Consider the following 20445-nt stretch of genomic DNA (forward strand, 5'->3'; position numbering starts at 1 on the left):
AAACAAATATTAGAATAAATACCATTTAGTACTACTAAACTGCTTTTATGATATAAAAGTGAATATTATTATTAGATATCATTAGAGGCGTTTCTGATAAAAGTGAAAAATACATTATAGGACTTACCAACTGCAATAAAGGCCATGTTCCTCTCCTTGTCCCTGCTCTTTAACATATTAAACAGATAAGTCATAGCACCAGGTAAATGTTTTTCTACAAAATCTTTCCTATCAAAAGCTGCTAGTCGAGGTAAAATATTCAACAATGTTTGCTGAACATAACTGTACCTATAAAAAGAAGACAGATAAATACAGTGTATTCCAAAAGTAAAGCATAATATTCATAATTTTGTTTCTGATAGAGTTTGGAACAATCTAATTTTTTTTCTGAAAGAAAGAAAGAAATGAATAGAACTTTCAGAGACAAATTTAACAGTATAGGTTTAGCCCGTTCAACGACCCACTAAAAAAAAACGATAGTTGATGAAGTCCTAAGTAAACAACAATAACGTCTACTTGTTACAACGAGAACATAAGAGTGAAACAGGCGTTTACCGCCAAAACCTGTCTGGTCTCCAAGCTGTTCGAGATTACCAAGTAACGGCACTCGAGAGATCTAGAAACATATTTAACGGGTCATTATTCCGTCTGAGGAAGTTACAAAATGATTGAATATGTATTACGTATATAAACAGTTAAATTAAAATCGTAGAGCTAGTCTGAAATAAATATTGTATTGTCAAGTCAAAAATAAATATTATAAAATTAAGTAGTTGCGTTCTGTTTTTGGTGTTAGTGTAAGTAAATAATAAAAGACTACATCAATTAAAAACTAAAATAATAAATAAACAAATCACGGTGCACTATACATATTCAAAATTGACATATTTGAAATATTCGGGGAAATCTTTTATAATACACTAGGAGGAAAATGGCAAAAAATCAAAAACAAATTATACAAAAAAGACATTCTAATAAATTAATTATAATTTTTATTATCCTTTGTCGCACACTTTTTATGATGCAAAAAAAGAGGTGATAAATAATCGAGAACAACAAAAACTGATTACCGTAGTGGCAACAATTTAAACTGGTTGATCAGCAATTTTTACAGGTTTCCTCGAATAGTTCATAAAATAATTAGAGAAAGATAGCTGAACTCTATACCCTTGAATTTGTCTCTGAATGAACTATTCATTTCTTCAATTAAATATATTAAAAATAGGTAATAAACAGACGTAGGCTTCTTAATTAGTCATAACAAGTGACGTAATAGTAATAGATGACGTTACAGTGTCACTGTGACAGATAATTATGGCAAGTGATACTTCGTTTGAAAGGTATTGAAAATACCTATTCAACCATACTAATTTTATTTGAGTTTAAGCTCATTTTGATGAATAAATTAAATAAATACTAAAATTGTAGTTTCGCAATTAATTAATAAATATTAAAACCTCCGCCTCTGGTTATTTGTCAAAAATTTGATGTTTTCAATTCTCTAATTGTTTTTACGTCAACGTCAACTTTTTGAAAATTAACCAGAAGCGAAAGTTTGAATATTTATTAATTAAATGCGAAACTACTACTAATATCGATTTCAAACAGGCGTTTGATGGAGTAGATCGACAAAAGATGTTAAAGCAACTATCTATGTTAGGGATACCCAATAAGTTGGTTAAACTTATACGAATGACTCTGGAGGGTTCCAAAGCTATGGTGAGAATAGATGGAGATATGACGCAGGCCTTTGAGATTGAAAATGGAGTTAGACAAGGGGATGCCTTATCAACAACACTTTTTAATCTAACTTTAGAAGCTGTTGTTAGAAAACTGGATGTAAACGGCTGTATTAATACAAGATCTATGCAAATATGCGCATATGCGGATGATGTTGCCATAATAAGCCGCAACAAAAGGGTATTGAGCGAAAAAGTTATAGAACTGAAACGAGAAGCTGCTACGTTTGGTCTATATATAAATGAAAGTAAAACAAAATATATGGAGTGCACAAAATCGAATGAACATGAGAATCTGAAGGTAGACAACCATACCTACAAATATGCCTCCACTTTTCCCTACCTAGGCTCATTAATAAATGACAACAACAACATCAGTCAAGAAATACAAGCACGGATTCTTAGCGGTAATAAGTGCTTTTATGCATACAAAGACTTAATGAAAAGTAAGTTACTGAATCGTGAGTCTAAGCTGAGAATCTACAAAACAGTAATTAGACCAGTGGTCACATATGGATGTGAAACGTGGACCCTCTCAACCACTGATGAAAATCAACTGAGAATATTTGAGCGCAAAATACTAAGGAAGATATTTGGACCAACCCAATGCAGCGATAGTTCGTGGAGAATTAAAATGAACCACGAGCTGGATGAACTAATGCAGAGCGCAGATATTGACAGATTTGTAAAATCACAAAGACTAAACTGGCTTGGTCACCTAGAAAGAATGCCAGATACTCGAGCTGTAAAAGTAGTCCAGAGATGGAAGCCCCAAGGAAACAGAACAAGAGGAAGGCCCCGTAAAAGATTGATAGACGACGTAGAGAGGGATCTTAAAACCATGAACATCAGGCAGTGGCGAAGGAAAGTATCCGACAGGGCAGAATGGAAGAACATTGTTAAGCAGGCCAAGACTCACAAAGGGTTGTAGCGCCATTAGAAGAAGAAGAAGAAATGCGAAACTACAATTATTTTAATATACCTATTCAATCATATTAATTTTGTTTGGATTTAAGATGATTTTGACGAATCAATTAGAATAAATACTAAAATTCTAGTTTGATATTTAATTAATAAAAATTCTAATGTTCGCCTTTAGTTATTTATCAAAAAAACTTGAGGTTTGTCAATTCTTTAGTTGTTTTTAGTATGCAAAAGCGTTTATAGCTCAATATTTAGTTTCTGTTTCTGCTTAGTTTAGTCAATTCTCTAGTTATTTTTAGTTTGCAAACGCGTTTATACCTGAATATTTAGTTTCTGTTTCTACTTAGTTTAGTCAATTCAAGTTTAGTCAAGTTGTTCTTAGTTAATATTTAGTTTAATTATTGTTTAACGAGACGTTTAAATTTTTACAAAGGCAGAATGGTACATACTGTAGCCGACAAATTAGCAGCTGTGTTAATAATTGGTGAATGTGGAAATAATTTCCATGCAGCGGAACGTATTTTTTATGAGAGGTACCCCAATCGTTTTACATCAAGAGCTTATTTGAGGATGCTTCTTAGGAAGTTTAAACAAACAGGTAGTGTTCAACGACCTAAAGGATTTGCCGATTCCTCCGGTAAATGTAAGACAAAAACTCTATCAAATAAAGGGAAAAGAATAACGATTTTACATGCTGGATCAGAAAATGGTTGGGTTCCAAATGCCTTGTGGCTTTCTGCAAAGAATATTAAAGACTCCTGCGTCGACTACCTTGAAGATACAACTGCAGAACTTTTTGAAGAATGGTTCAAAAACAATCTTATGCCAAACATTCCACAGAATAGCGTGATAGTAATGGACAATGCAAGCTATCAGAGTCGCCAAGTAAGTAAGGCTCCAAACTTGAATAATACTAAACTGGAAATTCAAAATTACATGGAGACGAATGATATGTATTTTGAAGAATGTTACACCAAACAAGAGCTTTTAGAAGTTTTGAAGGCATTTTCTACAAAAAAAAGTATATGTTTGTGATACACTGGCAGAGGAAATGGGACATACAGTGCTGCGGCTTCCACCCTATTATTGTATGTTTAATCTCATAGAACATATGTGGCACGAATTGAAGTCTAACGTGAGGTCACAAAATATTTCTCCAACGTTAAGTAGTACTGTTGTAGAGTTAATAAGAAAATGTGTCAATGATATTCTTCCAAGTAGTTGGAGAAATTCAGTTCGACACGTAATAAGTAAAGAAAATTCATATGTTCATGTAGATCATAATATAATTGAACCGATCATAATTAATTTACATGAGGACGGCGATAGCGAAACAGAACTATGTGTGGAATGATACTGTCATCAAATCTACAAATGTTATGATTAAAAAAAAACGGTTCTTTTCAGAACCACAAATTATTATTAACGTTTGTTTTTCTATAATCTTCGCAATTAAAACAGATTAAATTTATTTTAAAACTCATTTGAAAACATTAATTTCGGGTATATAAGGCAAAGCAATATATTTTACATCCGTTTTTTTGTTTTTGTCGTCGTAATTATTGTAAGTTTTGTGGATCCTTTGCTTTATTATAGGAGTACCGTCTAGTCAGTGTTAATTGTCAAAAGACCAACTCTGTCTACCTCGTTTGCTTATCGGTCCGGACCGGTCTTAACAATGGGCCAAGTCAGATAAATTTAATAATATTTACGACCGCACTAATTGAAGTCAACCATTTTCTGCTAAACAAACTTTATATTCGTGTTTTCGGTATGGCAGCAAATCTCCATCTGACGCTTTCGTGGAATGCGTTCCAGTTGGGTGGGGCAGAGGTGATAGGTCAGCACTTGTGTGCTTCTGGAGCTGTATAGTATGAATAACATTGCACACGCTGATGACATAAAGCGAAAATGGTCAATTTGGCACATTCGCGATTTTGGCATTGGACCAACAAGTTGCTTTCTCAAGATCAATGAATACCATATGAGCATTTGTTTCTTTATTCCTGTATTTTTCCATCAACTGCCTTATAATGAAAATTGCATCTGTTTTTTATCTGCCTTGCATAAAGCCAAGAAATCGCAACCATACAATTGTCTGAATAACACTGAATTTGAATCGAAGTGGGCTACGTTCGGTCTCCGCTGAAGGAGACCCCTAGGAAATTGCACCATAACTACGTACAACTATCACAATGAAAAACACAACATTTGATCATTGAAAGCGCATTATATCTTTCACTTTTATAAAATATAAAAAAAGTAAGTTATTAAAAAATCATTCTTTACCTAGAAAATTTTTGTTGCATCACATCAATACATAAGTATGGAAACTTTTCCAGTATAAGTTGATGGCAAGCCGACGATTCTATAATAATAGGCTTTTCTGGTTGTATAGCTGCTAAAATTTGATAATTTGCGCTTTTCTTATTTGGCGTGGGATACATAAACAGCGGTCGATTAAAATTAAAAGTTTCTTGATCGTTGGAACGTCTCATTTCAGTTTTTTCCAAAAGGGAAGTATATTTTCGTTCCCATGAGGCGTTCGCTAAGCGAAGCAGTTCGTTTTGTATTAATAGAAATGCATGTACGCTTTCGTCTCTTATTCTCTCTCCTTTGTCAGCAAGCAGAAGTGTACCAGATTCTTCATAGCATAGTTTGTACCTAAATAAAAAAATCAAACATAAAGCATTACTGATTAATTCAAAAATATATCAAACATTAATTATGTGGTACTTGGACTTTGATGGTATAGAACTGAATAAACATTACAAAAGGTTAAATTGTTAAATTTAACGCAACGGGGAAGTACACAGACAGCTGAAAAAAAGATATGAGGAAAATATACATACTTGAATTTGTTCGCTTCTTTCTATAATTATTCTTTATTTGTTGTCAGCTAGAATGGGTATATTATGTTCCTTGATATTATTAGAGGTTTTTTTTATCTTTTGTATAAAAAGAAGATGTGCAAGAAGAAGAAACAGAAAATGAAGATGAATCAAACAGAGAAATGGAAATAGAAATCCAAAAGAGGAAATAAGGAATAATATATGTAAATTAGAAAACAGAAAGTCATAGGACCCGGTGGGATACCGAATGAACTCTTAAAATAAAGAAACACTGGTCGAAAACATAGAGAAGCTTTTTCAGGAAATAATATATAGCCAGTGTGTACCAAACCAATAGAGAAGGAAATATCCCACCAAATACTGTATCATACCACGCTGAGCATAACTCTCAAACTTTTAATAAGAATACTTGCCAATAAAATAAATAAAGAAAGCACAATAAGAGAAAAACAACAAGGCTTTCTACAAAATAGGTCTACTATAGACACCATATTCATTTACAGATAAATTGCCGAGAAAGCATAGGAATATAAAAAACCTGCATATTCATGTGCTTTATACATATGATTAAAGCCATCGATTGTGTCAGATTAGAAGATCTGTTAAGATTACTAACGGAGAAAACCAGACCAACAAGGTGATAACGATAATTAAAAACATTAATACAAAGAACAAAAGTTGAGAATTAACTAACATCGGAAGTAGAAATCAACTCGGAAATACGTCAGGGTGATAGCTTGAGCTCATTACATTTTAATTTAGTAACGGACAAAATTACAAAAGATATTAAAAGTACAGAAAAAGGATATAAGATATGAGAAAAATAAATAAAACTCCCCTGTTATGCAGACGAATCAATTTAAATCTCCAATAATGAGAATAACCTACAGCGCATGGCACAGACATTCAATACAGTGGCGAATAACTAAAACATGAATATATCAAATGCTAAGGCCAAATTTCTTGTAGTGTAAGGGAACCCAGAAGATGCAACATAGTAATTAACCTTGAAATAATTGAACAAGTCTCGAGATTAGGATATTTTGGACTCGAAATATGGAGATATTAAAGAGAGTGTCCGAAAGCCGAAAAACAAAGTGGCTTACGTGTCAGGATGCCTGAGGGATGTAATCTGGAGAAATAAATATAGGAGGCTGGAAGGAAAAGTAATTATATATAAATCGTGTATAAGACCGATAATGAATAACGCGATAGAAACAAGAGCCGACACAGTGGAAACCAAGAGAATATTGAGAATATCAGAATTGAGAATGTTGAGGAAAATAACTGGGACAGCACTGTGAGATAGAATTTTGAACGACCGAATAAGAGATCTCTGTAACATATAAGACATGCTACGTTGGGGAAGACAGGGAACACGAGAATAGAATCAGTATGTCACAAAAACGGACAGAGAAAGAATAGCCCGAATAGATAGAGATGCAAAACCAATACCAAAACCTTTAAAATATACAGACATAGCTGGCGGCAGTCAACATCGGCGGAAGACGTTTTGTTGGGCCGGTTTTTTCTTTCAGTAATTGTAAACCATCCTCTACTAAATAAAAAAATAAAGAACTTAATTAATCCATATCAATATCGCTTACCAAGTAACTTTGCCAACCTCTCTTTGGGCTGTAACTACCAATGCTGCTCTTAGAGCTTCCACGGCTCCCTCTCTGATAGCTACTTTTGGATCTTGAATGGCATTTGTTATTAACTCAAAAAATTGAGATACTTGTTGGTAAAAATATGTTGGCATAGTGATAGCAAGTTCTTTCAGAACTAACACAGCAGCATGTCTTTTGCTCTGAAAATAGAAAACACGTCAGATAATATTTAAATGTAGAAATGTTTCTAATTCAGAAAATACAGTGTTGGTTCCACTGTACTTTCCGATATCACCTGGAATTAGGTTAAGACATCATCATATCTTTAAAAACTTAAAAAAATACAGTAAAAAGTAGGTGCAAAATATATTTTTTGCATTTTTGTAGAAATGCTATTGATGTTTCGATTTCCAGCACAAAAAACATAGAACAGATTAATTTGTTTTCTCTTACGGTATTGAGTATATGGTACAGCACCTTACCACAAAATCTATCATATCCAAACATGACAGTAAATCTTTCCTAAATAACCAAATTGAATTTTGATGTTACAGAAGAATCCTACAAATATCATGGGCTCAAAGAATGTCAAACGCAGAAGTTACTAGAAGTATAGGAAATAAAGCTGAAATAATATTGACTAACAAAAGAAGAAAACTTGAGTACTTAGGCCATGTTGTAAGAGGGCAAAGATACTCATTATTGTAGCTTATTATGCAAGGAGAAATTCGAGGAAAGCGAAATGTGGGAAGAAGAAGAATATCGTAACTTAAGAACTTGAGGGAATTAATTTATTTTAGTTTATTATCCAAGATGGCGGAAAGTAAAAATGTGCCGTCACCTCTCTCTGTAGTAAAAGAGGTAGATTTTGAAGAGAATACATTTAAATGTTGTCAAACTAAGCCTAATAAAATACTCGTTTGTATAGTATGTGGAAATAGTTATCACATCTCATGTGCTGTGAAAAACAAAGTGAAATTCTTCAAGATAGGAGATTCACGTGTAATCTGTTGCCAAAATAGTGATGGACAACCCATCGAATCATTTAGTGCCATAGCGATAGAAAATCAGTGGTTAAAAAGGCTGTTAGCTGAAAAAGATGATAAGTACAATTTATTATTAAATAACAATAATCTATTAAAATCAAATAATGAACACTTGCTAGAAAAATTAAATTTATTGAAATCAGAAATAACCAGAACCAGAATCTCACAAAAACCCAACTCAACTGTTAATGAGGGTTTAATAAAAACTCAAGGTAATGAAGATAAGACGGCCAGTGTCCAGTTGACTAATTCTAAATACAAAACAAACAATGAAACTGACTCAAATAAAAATTTTAATGATAAAAACACCAAACATGTTGAAAGGAATTCCAATATACAGGGCATTTCAAAAATTACTGCAAACAAATTAAATGCACAATTAATGGAAATTCAAACCAAACAAACATGTGACTACATTACAAATTTAGTTGTTGAGAATGAGGAAAGCACAAAAATAAATCTTAATCATATCACAACAGGGGGTTCAGAGAATAAAGCCGACGATGAAGGATATCAGATTGTGACAACAAGACGCAAGAAAATAATGGGAACTGGAATTGGTGATAAGAATTTCCATGGAAAATCCGAAAAACCAGACAAAAAATTGTGGCTATTCATCTCAAAAGTTCCGGATAGTGTAAATGAGGACCACATCAAGAATTTCATAATAACTAAGACAAACTGTGAGAATATACAAGTAAAATTGTTACCAACTGACCATAAAAGAAGGGATAATCAATGTTTTATGATAGGTGTACTACCTGACTTAAGGGAAGAAATTTACAATCCTGCTTTTTGGCCGAAAAAAATTGGCATTGAACGATTTAACTTTAGGTTAGGAAGAAGATTCTTAGATCGAGAGCATCATAATAGAGGTCTGTCAACTGGAGAAGATAGACCAGACTCTTTTTTAGTCAAGTAAATCCAAGAGAAACGTTACTTTTATCATCACCAGACAGTTGTTTAAAAATATTGCAACTAAATGCTCAATCTTTGACAAATAAGTTACTCAAACTTGAAGTCTTAACATTGCAGGAAACACCTGATATAATTTGTCTATCAGAACATTGGTGTACTGAAGAAAACATCCAATTTATGACCCTGAATGGATACAACATCGCCTCTTATTTTTGTCGAAAGTTCCATATCCATGGAGGATCCATCATCTACATCAAAACTGATATTAAATTCAAAACATTAGATGTCTCTAACTTTAGTGAAGAAATGGTGTGTGAGTGCTGTGCGATTTCTCTGTTTATAGCCAATAGGAAAATTTGTGTTATTAGTGTTTATCGTTCGCCATCAGGAGAAGTTCAGAGTTTTCTGTGTAAATTACATAATATATTGGAGCTATGCAGTAAGTCATATCATGATATTTATATTTGTGGGGATCTAAACATTGATTATCTTGTCATGTCTAATAATAAGCAATCTTTTAACGAGTTTTTAGTAAGTTATAATCTGAGAGTCACATCTGAGGCTCCTACAAGAGTTTTCGTAGATAAAGTAGGTAAAACATCATCTACAAAATTGGATTACATATTGACAAATATCGAACCACATCTTTACAAATCAAATGTGTTCGAGGGTCACTTCAGTGACCATAAAGTATTTTCACTTAGTGTAAATTTGCAAGCCAATAAAGTATCGAAAAAAGATAAAAAACCCATCAGTTACAGGGATATGTCAGATGAAAATATGCTGATGTTTAAAGCAGGGATTTCTTCTACAGTTTTTGATGAAGTTTATTCACAATTGAATGCTGAATATGCCACAAATTCATTTGTTAGCATTTTAGATTACAATCTAAATTTATATTGTCCAATAAAAACACGGTATAAAGCACACAAAACAAATAAGGCTACATGGGTAACAAATGAGGTAAGACACGCTAGTGAAAAACTAAAAAATCTACACTGGATAGCAAAAAATATAGGGAGTCTCGAGTCTCAAGATACCTATAAACAGGCAAAAAAAGAATATAATTCTCTATTAATAAATACTAAAAAAAACTTTCATAGTGACTTAATTAATCAATCTTACAATATACCAAAAACAGTTTGGAATTTAGTAAACAGTGAAACTGGTAGGCAAAAGAACAGGTCTGATATTATTCTACATTATGATAGTAAAATTATTACCAAGTCTTGTGATATTGCTAATTCGTTTGCCTCATATTTTGCTACAATTACAGAATACAATCTTCAAACTCATTTTGGCACATCGTTACCTTCTTCTTGTACTACCTCAAAAATGTGTAACAAAACATTTTTCTTTTTACCGGTAACTCCAATTGAAATAAAAAATACAATCGATCAACTAAAAAATAAGCCTAGTACTGGTATTGATAACATATCTGTAAAAATAATAAAACTGATAAGTGATCATATATCGATTCCTTTAACCCATTTAGTTAATCTCTCAATAACAACCAGCCAATTTCCATCCATATTTAAAATGGCAAAAGTTATTCCAATCTTCAAAAAGAATGACCCTCATGATATTTCAAATTATAGACCAGTATCTGTCCTTAGCATAATTTCAAAAGTAATAGAGAAGGTTGTATACAACAGAATGTTAAATTTTATAGAAGAATACAATTTATTAACTCCAACCCAACACGGCTTTAGATCAAAAAAGTCAACACTCACGGCTGCATGCAGCTTGTTTGAGCGTATTTATGATGAATTAGATAGTAGAAACCACGTGGCAGGACTATTTTTTGATCTATCACGTGCTTTTGACTGCTTAGATATAACATTTATTCGCAATAAATTATATAACGTTGGTTTTAGAGGGATATTTCTAGAATGGATAATAAATTTCTTAAGTGACAGGAAGAGTGTTGTTAAGATGAAAGAATCAAGCTCAGAACCATACACGACAAATAAAGGAGTACCACAGGGATCCGTGCTGGGACCATTATTATTCCTAATTTTTATTAATGACCTACCAGATCACATAAGGGCACTTATAATATCAATGTTTGCTGATGATACCTCGTTAATAGTCTCTGCACGTACACTAGAGGAATTAAAAATGACAATGAAGACTGTTGTTGACTGCTTTATACGCTGGTGTAATACCAACAGACTAATATTAAACATTGACAAGACGCAAATTATTTATTTTCATTCATACAACTCATCTAAATATGACTATATCTTAACCATCCACGATAGAAACAATATGTTATCTTCCACTCACTCTACAAAGTTTTTGGGTGTATTCATTGATTGTAATCTCAAATGGTCAGAGCAAGTGAATTCAGTGAACATGAAATTGAATAAAGCTTTTTATGCTATATCTAAAATTAAAAACACACTACCCATCTCGGCATTAATGAACGTTTATTATAGCCTTGCTTACAGCCACATGTGCTACAATGTAATTTTGTGGGGGAACTCAGTAGATAGTAACAAAGTGTTCATTAACCAAAAAAAAATTATCCGTAAAATTTTTAATTTGGATTATCAACAGTCTTGTAAACCAGTTTTTATTAAACATCAAATTTTAACTTTCTACTGCCTATATATCTATAAATGTTTACTTTATGTCAAAGAGGAAATCAATACATTTCCAGTAAATTCAGACAATCACTACTACAATACAAGAAGTGCTGAATCTTTACGAGTTCCTAAACACAGAACATCCAAATTTCAAAATTGCTTCAGATATATGGGACTGACCTTATACAATCATTTGAAAAAAACTGTGAAAGAAATACCACTTATCTCTAAATTTAAAAAAAATGTTAAAGATTTACTCTTAAGAAAAGCATATTATTCTATAAATGAATATCTTGAGGACAAACTGCAATAGCTTCATATTTTACTTGTAAAAATGTTATTTCATATATTTTATGTTTTGTCAATTTCTTTTACACTGTGAATATTGTATTATACACACTAATGTTTTTTTATACCAAATTCTGTAGTGACGTATCCTATACATTTATTTTGAATGTCTTAAAGGATCAATAAAGATGACTATGACTATGACTATTTTATTAACAAACACGCATGGGACTGCGTTTACTACTCCACATAGTGTGTAGTCGTGCGATCTGTCGTTACAGTCGTTTTTATTTTATCATACATCTGAGTGATCCGCCGCTCCGTCCGTAGACCGCGATAAGAAAGCTATGCTTCCAAAAAAAAATATACAAAAAACCTTAGGAGGGCCTAAATTCAGTTATGGACAATTTAGGCTTTTTAGATAGATAGATCAATATTCTACATAGCAGTATCTTCATCGCATCATGATCCGATCGTAGAGACTATTAGTAGTTTTTTATTCATAGAACAAATCAGAAAGATAAGAAAACTGCAACACAATAAGCCACTCCAAAAATATCAAATTCACAAAAAAGTTACAAAAGCAAAGCTATCAAAAGAAGTGGCATCGAACTCAAACCACTGATAATAAAACGGCGATTGATAACTTCACAAATGAATTAATATAAACATTTAAGGAAGTTAAAAAAAATCATTTCAGGATGCGACTCGAACGTGCGTAATGAAACTATAGTCCATTCCCAATGCGCAAAATTGATGAAGACAAATCTAGAGTGTTTGGCGAACAATTTATTAGTGTATACAAATTAAACTTGTTTAATTTTCATGTTGAGAACGACTTTTGAGTGAAAATCGAAACAAAATATTAACCTATTTTCAATTAAAATTGAAATACATATTTTTACTTATTCCTACGAAGATTTTTGATGCAAACTAAAATGTCCAAATAGACAGTATTTCAAATAGACACCAATTAAATATTTTACACACTAAAAAAATAAATGTTAAGATATAAAAAAAACATCAATTTGAGTCTTACATCTGTTTTATCCTTTTGTAACCACTCAAAGGCTCGTTTAACTTCGAACTCCACATATTCAGAAGCTTTAGATCCAGAAACAAAAGCTAAGTGGCCCATAGCTTTAGCAACAAGTTCCATTATTCCAACATCATTGTTAGGTAGTAGATTTCTTAAGTAGTTAGCGAATCTACTAATTCTAGATGTCATATTACCAACATCTGTGCCGATGAGGCATACTAAAATAAGAAAGAATAATAAAAATTTAACTCAATAGAAAATAATATACTGCTAACAAACTATTTAGATAAATTTTACAACTATTATGGAAGAATATACATTTAATTAATTATCTTATTGTAGTACCATCTTGCATGGAAGGTTCGTGATTACTCTCGCAAATCTATACTAAGTGACATTATCTATACTAAGTGACATAGTAAATTTGCTCGTCGCATGTGACGGGGGAATCCAATCAATTGTCATCTACAGTCACAGTCAGTCATTAAATTTTTAAAATGATAAACTTTTTGCATATAATCCAAGTAAATATAAAGTATGATCTAGTGCACTTCTGACCTGACATTATGGTTTTTTTACTATATCCTGTATATATATAATATAAAATTAGTATTTCTTGGATTTAGGTTCAATAATATTAAATTTGGAACTAGATTTTATCGCCGCCGTTTGATGTGATACGACGGCGATTCTGTCGTAGCACATCAAACGATGGTCATTGTTTGGGGCACACAAACTGAACGAGGTCGCGTTGTTCAGAATCGGAAGAGATGTGGGTGTAGTTCTTTGGATCATTCTTACTAGCGCATAATCAAAAGAAAAATTGAAAACAAGAAAAATCAGGAGATGATAGCTACTAGAGCTAAACTAGAAATATTGAAATAATAATGCAAAGAAAAATCATAATAATTTGTTAAAAAAGGCGCCAAAAAGAGAAAAGATTGTTGGAGAAATCAAAAATACAATGTTGTTACATACAAGCCATATTTATTATTAACCAAAACATAGATTTGGTTAACCACATTACAAATTAATACCTTCTTCGATCTTTATAAAAAGTTTAAAGTAGATTTCTCTCGATGACCTGGTATAAATAGTTAAAAAAGATCTTAATATTAAATGCTATTTAAAAAAAGATAGAAAAAAATTATATTTAAACTTTGAAAAAATTAAAGGCAAATATCGAGCACAATTTTAATAATCAAATCTTGCCCAAGTACTTTCGCTTTCTACAGCATCATCAGGGGCATTTCGTCAAATTTGGGCTATCCAGCAAGCGCAGAATGTAATAAACATGAATTTAAACATAAATTGTACATAACACTACACTAAAACAAGGACAAACAGTTTAAAATTATTTAAAAATTATTCTACGCTACATTCTTGTCAGCAACAGGAGAGAGAATAGAAAACTATTTAAGGGTTTTATCACCAATAGTTAGGTAGTTGTTTTTTATTTGTGTTTTTATGGATATTGTTTTGTATGTTTTATATTTTTAATAACTGTAGGTACTATATTTAAAGTTTAATTGTTATTTTTATCTTATTATGTATTAATGTCATAAATTTATTATTTTTGTATATATTAGGGCTTTCCCTATTTTTGAATAAATAAACTTCAAACTTCATTATTTATATTCCTCTTCATGAATCAAAGGTTTTCTAGAATGTACTATGCCAGTACAGTAAGAATTCCCAATCTTTCATAAGCCTCTCTAAATCCCAAACCAGCAAGGACCCTCACTGAATTTCTTTTTTTTTTTTTTTTTGTTTAATTAATAGCTTTGGATAACTTGATCCATTCAGCCACGATAATGTATTTGACTACTTGAATTTGTTAATGATGTATTGACCTATTGCATTTGTTAACAAAATAGTACTTCGCATAGAGGTAGATTAAAAATATAATGTAAACGTCAGTAACACAAGAATCAGTAGATTGATAAAAAACCATACATTCATTCGTTTCATTCAGTGCCCTAACCAACTTAAAGTAAATATTTAGAACCAACAAGGGATTACATAATGTAGGAATACTTTTCACGCTAAGGTGCCTTTCATAGCGACTTTATTACAACACAAGACAGGCAACGGCTAGGAGGTAACTATATAACATAAGGATAGACAGAGGGAACAAAGCTAGATTTATACATTCACATTACACATTCCATCCTAAATTTTTCTTTTAGTCCTTTTTAAATATTCCCAAAAAATTTGGTTAAACCTAATATTATGACGAGAGATATATAAAATGGAAGATTGACACTGAGGAAGAGGTATTTGTTCTTTTATCAGATTTTCCAATAGATACTTAATAGCAGCATCATTATATATGCACCCGAACATCCAATGATTGATATTGTCAGTGTTACCATTGCAATCACAAAGTTCGGTTTCACTTAAATTAAATCTATGAAGATAGGCTTTCACAGTAGCATGATCAACAAGGCATCTAACAAACATTGAATATACTCTTCTACTGGGATGACTTCTTGCCGCAAAAGGCACCTGAATTTCTTTGTAGACCAAATATTCTGTGAAGGTCAGCATTTTGAACCTAACCTAACCTAGGCAGAGAAGTTTAAAACCATCTGGCTTTGATGATGACATATTTCATTAATGTGAAAGGCTTTGTTTCTTGATACACATGTTAACTGGAATTGATTTATCAGAAATATCAGTTTTAAAGAAACTCATGGTCAAAAGTAACTTCATTTCACATCATGAAAGTTTAGTGAACCAAAGAGTGAATCTTGTCATTCAAAATTTTTATTCTGTTCCCTAGCAGCGTCAGAGAGCAAGACAATTGTAGGAAACTTTTGCAGCTGCTTCTGTAGACAGCCTTACAAAAAGTAAATGACAGCATTTGGATTTTTTTACACCATCACATTCAGTGTACATATAACAGTAGCTCGATTTATCTTTAAATGCATGAATATTGAAGCAGTAAAGCTAGAACATTCTTTTGTAAAACTGCACATTTAGTTTTGGAATCGGATAGTCTTTTGGGAAATCAAACTCTACACCAAGTATTTTAGCATTTACTTCTTTGCTCTTATGAATAAAACAAACTTACATTCTTTTCTTTTCTGTTTCTTCCTCAAATGTAGCTTAGCATTTACTTCTTTACTCTTATGAATAAAACAAACTCACATTCTTTTCTTTTCTGTTTCTTCCTTAAATGTAGGTCAAAGAGCATTCCTTGCTGAAGTCATAATATGCCATTTTTGGTTTACACACAGTATATGGAAATTTTGATTGATAATATGGGTGGTATGTTTGGTAGGACATTTTAAGATATGATTTTATTTTGTCCTTGTAGTACTAATTGAACAACTCCTACAAACTTTTTACATTTAACATGTAACTTTTTGCAATAGTAGGCTCAATTAGAAGAAATTAAAAATATATGTAAACATCTAAACATGAACAAAACACCCAGACCAGGGTATACATCTAGAGAATTGTTTAAGTATGGAATAATTAAATTATATGAACATCTTCAACAATTATTTCAAGAATATATAAACATAAGCAATATCCTTAAGGAATACAAAACATATCTCAATACCAAACATAAAAAGGGTGACAAGAACAATTATGAAAATAACTGAGGAATTACTGGAATGAGGATATATGAGTAGAATATATGAGAAGATTTTGAAGCATCGAATTGAGAAAGAATATTTAGATTCTAAAACAGAAGATCAAACAAGATTTCATATGGGATGATACACTATTGACCACATTTTCTTCTTAAATCAATTAATATAAAAAAAATAGCACAGAATCAAGAAATTCATATGCTGCTCGTCAACATACAGAAAGCCTAGGATAGCCTCCCACTGAAGAAGCTGTGCCAATCAATAGAAGGTATAAATATTAATATAGGATTATTAAAACTGTCAAAATACTATACAATCAACCCATAACAAAGTAAATACTGGGACACAACAGGGTTTGTAACATGCAAGAGATTAAAGTAAGGATGTTGCCCCACTTTATTTAAAACATACCTCAATATAGAACGATGAACACCATGTTAATACAATCAACTTTACAGACGATCTGTAATATCGGCTCAAGGTTATGACAATTTAAACTATGTGACCCAAAAATTAATTGAAGAGTATGGGATATGGGGTCTAAAAGTCAATAAAAAGAAAACTGAATAGTTGTGGATTGGAGGGTAACAAAAAGATCCCGTATTAAAGGACAGAACCACTATAAAGCAGTGCTACGACTACAAATATCTAGGTATCAATTTTTTAAATGATGAAACATTAGACGAAGTCATAAGAGAAAGAAATATAGCAGGTAGAAAAGTGATTATAAATTTTAACAGTATTTTATGGGACCAATCCACCAGCAAAAAAAATAAAAATGACAATATATGAGACTATATTCACTCTATACAGCTGTGAGCTATAGCCATTGAAAAAAGAACATTGGCAATGCTGAGAGCAACGGAAATTGATTTTTGGAGAAGAGTAGCAGAAAGATCTAGAAGAGAAAGGATTAATAACAATCAGATTAGAGAAATAATAGGAATCAAATGAATGATTACAGATGAATTATCAACAAAACAACTTATCTGGTTCTAAATATAAAAAGAATGGATTAATAACTAATACTACAGGAAATACTAAAATGGCAACCAGAAGGCAAGAAAATTATATTTTATACCTTCTTCTTTTTTATACCTTCTTAAGAACAAGTTGGAGAGAAGTAGATTCCCCTCATTCTTCTCATATTCTCATAAATTTTTTTCTATGAGAGAACTTAAAACTTAGTCCATACTGTCACTACTTGGTGTTATTTTCAAGAATTTTTTAGGCTGGCTAGAAACTCTATTGTACCAGTTTATTTTATGGAAAAAATATACCTAATAGGTAATTAATAAGTTTTAACTTGAGAACTATTTTACATTCAAATGTGCCAAGCATAAATTTTAACAAGGTTTGGATGCATTGTAGACATACTTTTTTGTAAGTTGACTTATTTTGGTTTCATGTGATGCAATTCTGTTTAGTGTTATATATGTAAGACTTACACCATCAACTAAAAACACAGGTTTCAACTTTTTCATGTACAAAGAAGTATGTATCATATACACTATCAGGTGTCAAATTATCTATTATATCTGTAGTTCAAGCAAAGAATATAGACGCTTATAGAAGAATTGTTCACTGTTATTTTTGAAAGTCAGCAAAAAGTGAGTCGGGTGGAACGCACGTGGTACCACGTACCACTAAGGAGCGGTCATGTCAGCTCTATTATTGCTTCTAAAATATGAAAGAGTGGGCAATAAATGAAACTTTGGATATTTTTATATGTAGATGCTGCGTGGTCGTAGAATAGGATTAAATTTTTGAGTTTTATAAAATTTTTTAGAGAAAATAATATTATTTTAACTTTTAATAAATTAATCTTTTTAGAAAAATTATTATGATTCAAATTTTTAATTGAAATATGTACAAATCTTAAGTATAAATCAGTTTAAGACTGTATTGTAATAATTTCACCAATATTCATTCATTGTGAAAATGATGTTTTAGATACTACTACTTGTTATTTTAAAACAAGATTAAATAGTACCCATACAGCGTAAAAACTTTCACATATACTATTCATTAAAAGGTACTGTTAAATATTTCAAAAATAAATCAGGAATGCTTTTTGTTGTTATTAAAAAATTATGGATGAAATGGAAGTTGGGAAGTTTCGGCGAAATGGAAAATTTCATAATTTAGTAAAAAGTTTCATTGAATACTTTTTTTTAATTGAAATTTTTTAAAAATGTTTCGTTAATTTCTGGGCAGAAAAACAGTATAATAAAAACTTATGTGACGGTTTTTCATTGTGTTGGAACAAACCTATTTTTAATTCGAAGTTATACAATTAAAAAAATAAATACTTTGAATATTGTAAATATCATACATTTTTAAGTTTTAAAATTAAAAATTTAACAATTTAATATATTAAAAATAAAGATTTTATTGTGAAACAACAAAAAAAAAGAAAGTTTGCAAATCAATGGCATCGATATTTGTTTAGGCGTAGATGCAGTTAACCGTTCGTACTCCTTTCCCACTTCCCCCTAACTACATATTTCATTATGAAATTTTCGCCACGCCACGCTTTGAGTTTATGCAGCCACCCTCAGGAGGAGTGTTTTGAAATATAAACCATAACCAAATCGCCCATTTGAACTGCTCTTCTATAAGCGTCTATATTCTTTGGTTCAAGGTTTCATAAAATCAAAACAAATTATAAGAATTGCATGAAAACGTATAAAATTTGAAGATGGCAAATTAATAATACCTATTAGATAAACACCACCATCCTTAATAACATGGGACCAAAAAGATATGTACACACTTTACATTAGTTATTTATTCTATCCTTTAAGTGTTTTATGTTGAGTTTATTTACTCTATCTTTCAATAAATAAAAATATTATAAATATTGGAGTACTATCACCAGAGGATAAATCAAGACAGTACATCAACATTAAAAACAAACAAGAAAATTTTTAATAATTAAGATTACTTACCAATAGCCAAAATACCGCCTTTTTTCTCATTAACATCATTGCTGTTAACCATTTCAAATATATGGTGGTTAAACTCATCTAAAAAGTTGTTAATTTCATCTGCAGTTGCTTCCCTAAGTTCGCTCTTCACATATAGGGAGAGGTCATTCACTGCTTTGTATCTAACATGCTCATGTCGTGATTTTAGGTTTGCAACAAATTGTTGCAAAGCCGTTGTCGACATTTTCTCTTATTTTACATCCGATTTATTATTTCACACTTCAATATTTACAACAAAAAATTGTACGTCCATTTAATTAAAAGGTTAGAATCTGACTAAACTTACGGGAACGGTTTAAACATGCTGTCAATTGTCATTAAGATGTACAAAAAAGACAATTATCTCTGAATCATAAACAAATTTTTAAAGTAAATTCTTCTTATCGCTCGGTATTCGGTATCAGTGTTCGGTATAATTATCGTAATCGTAATCCATTCGCTAATCTCAGTCCATCGAACAAGAAAACAGTCCAGTCCCTAAAACCAAATATCACTCTTCCATTGAAAAAAGAAGAAATATTCTAAATAGTGGACGTGTATAATACCAAAGAATATAGACGCTTAAGCGTCTATATTCTTTGATAATACTAAACCCATAAAACTTTCCCTGTATATTTAAAATATAATATTTGATTTGTTACAATTTAACATATTGTAGCAAATATTTGTATTATTCACGTTTTTTATTTTAGTTAATATAGTTTTATTGTTTTATTATTTTTGTTTAATGCGTTTGTAGTTCTATTTTGAATTTTATTATTATGGATAGTCAAAGTTTTCACTTGTTCCATTAGCTAATGCGTTGGTAAGTTTTTCTTAAATAAATATATGATAAATGTTCTT

At 31.3% G+C, this 20445-nt stretch overlaps 1 protein-coding gene across 1 annotated transcript in view; it reads right to left on the minus strand.

The window, feature by feature from the left end:
- The window catches only part of mTor (serine/threonine-protein kinase Tor), a 120882-nt gene extending 100879 nt beyond the window's left edge, over positions 1–20003 (minus strand). The window contains exons 1-5 of the mRNA XM_072535113.1: positions 19564–20003; positions 13008–13225; positions 7123–7325; positions 4953–5327; positions 128–288 (exon numbers count right to left, since the gene is read on the minus strand). Coding sequence (XP_072391214.1) covers positions 128–288; positions 4953–5327; positions 7123–7325; positions 13008–13225; positions 19564–19786 — 1180 coding nt within the window. The 5' untranslated portion in view covers positions 19787–20003. The remainder of the gene's footprint in view (positions 1–127; positions 289–4952; positions 5328–7122; positions 7326–13007; positions 13226–19563) is intronic.
- Between the last annotated feature and the right edge of the window lie 442 nt (positions 20004–20445).

This window comes from Diabrotica undecimpunctata, chromosome 6 (assembly GCF_040954645.1).
Source record: "Diabrotica undecimpunctata isolate CICGRU chromosome 6, icDiaUnde3, whole genome shotgun sequence".
In the NCBI taxonomy this organism is placed as follows: domain Eukaryota; kingdom Metazoa; phylum Arthropoda; class Insecta; order Coleoptera; family Chrysomelidae; genus Diabrotica; species Diabrotica undecimpunctata.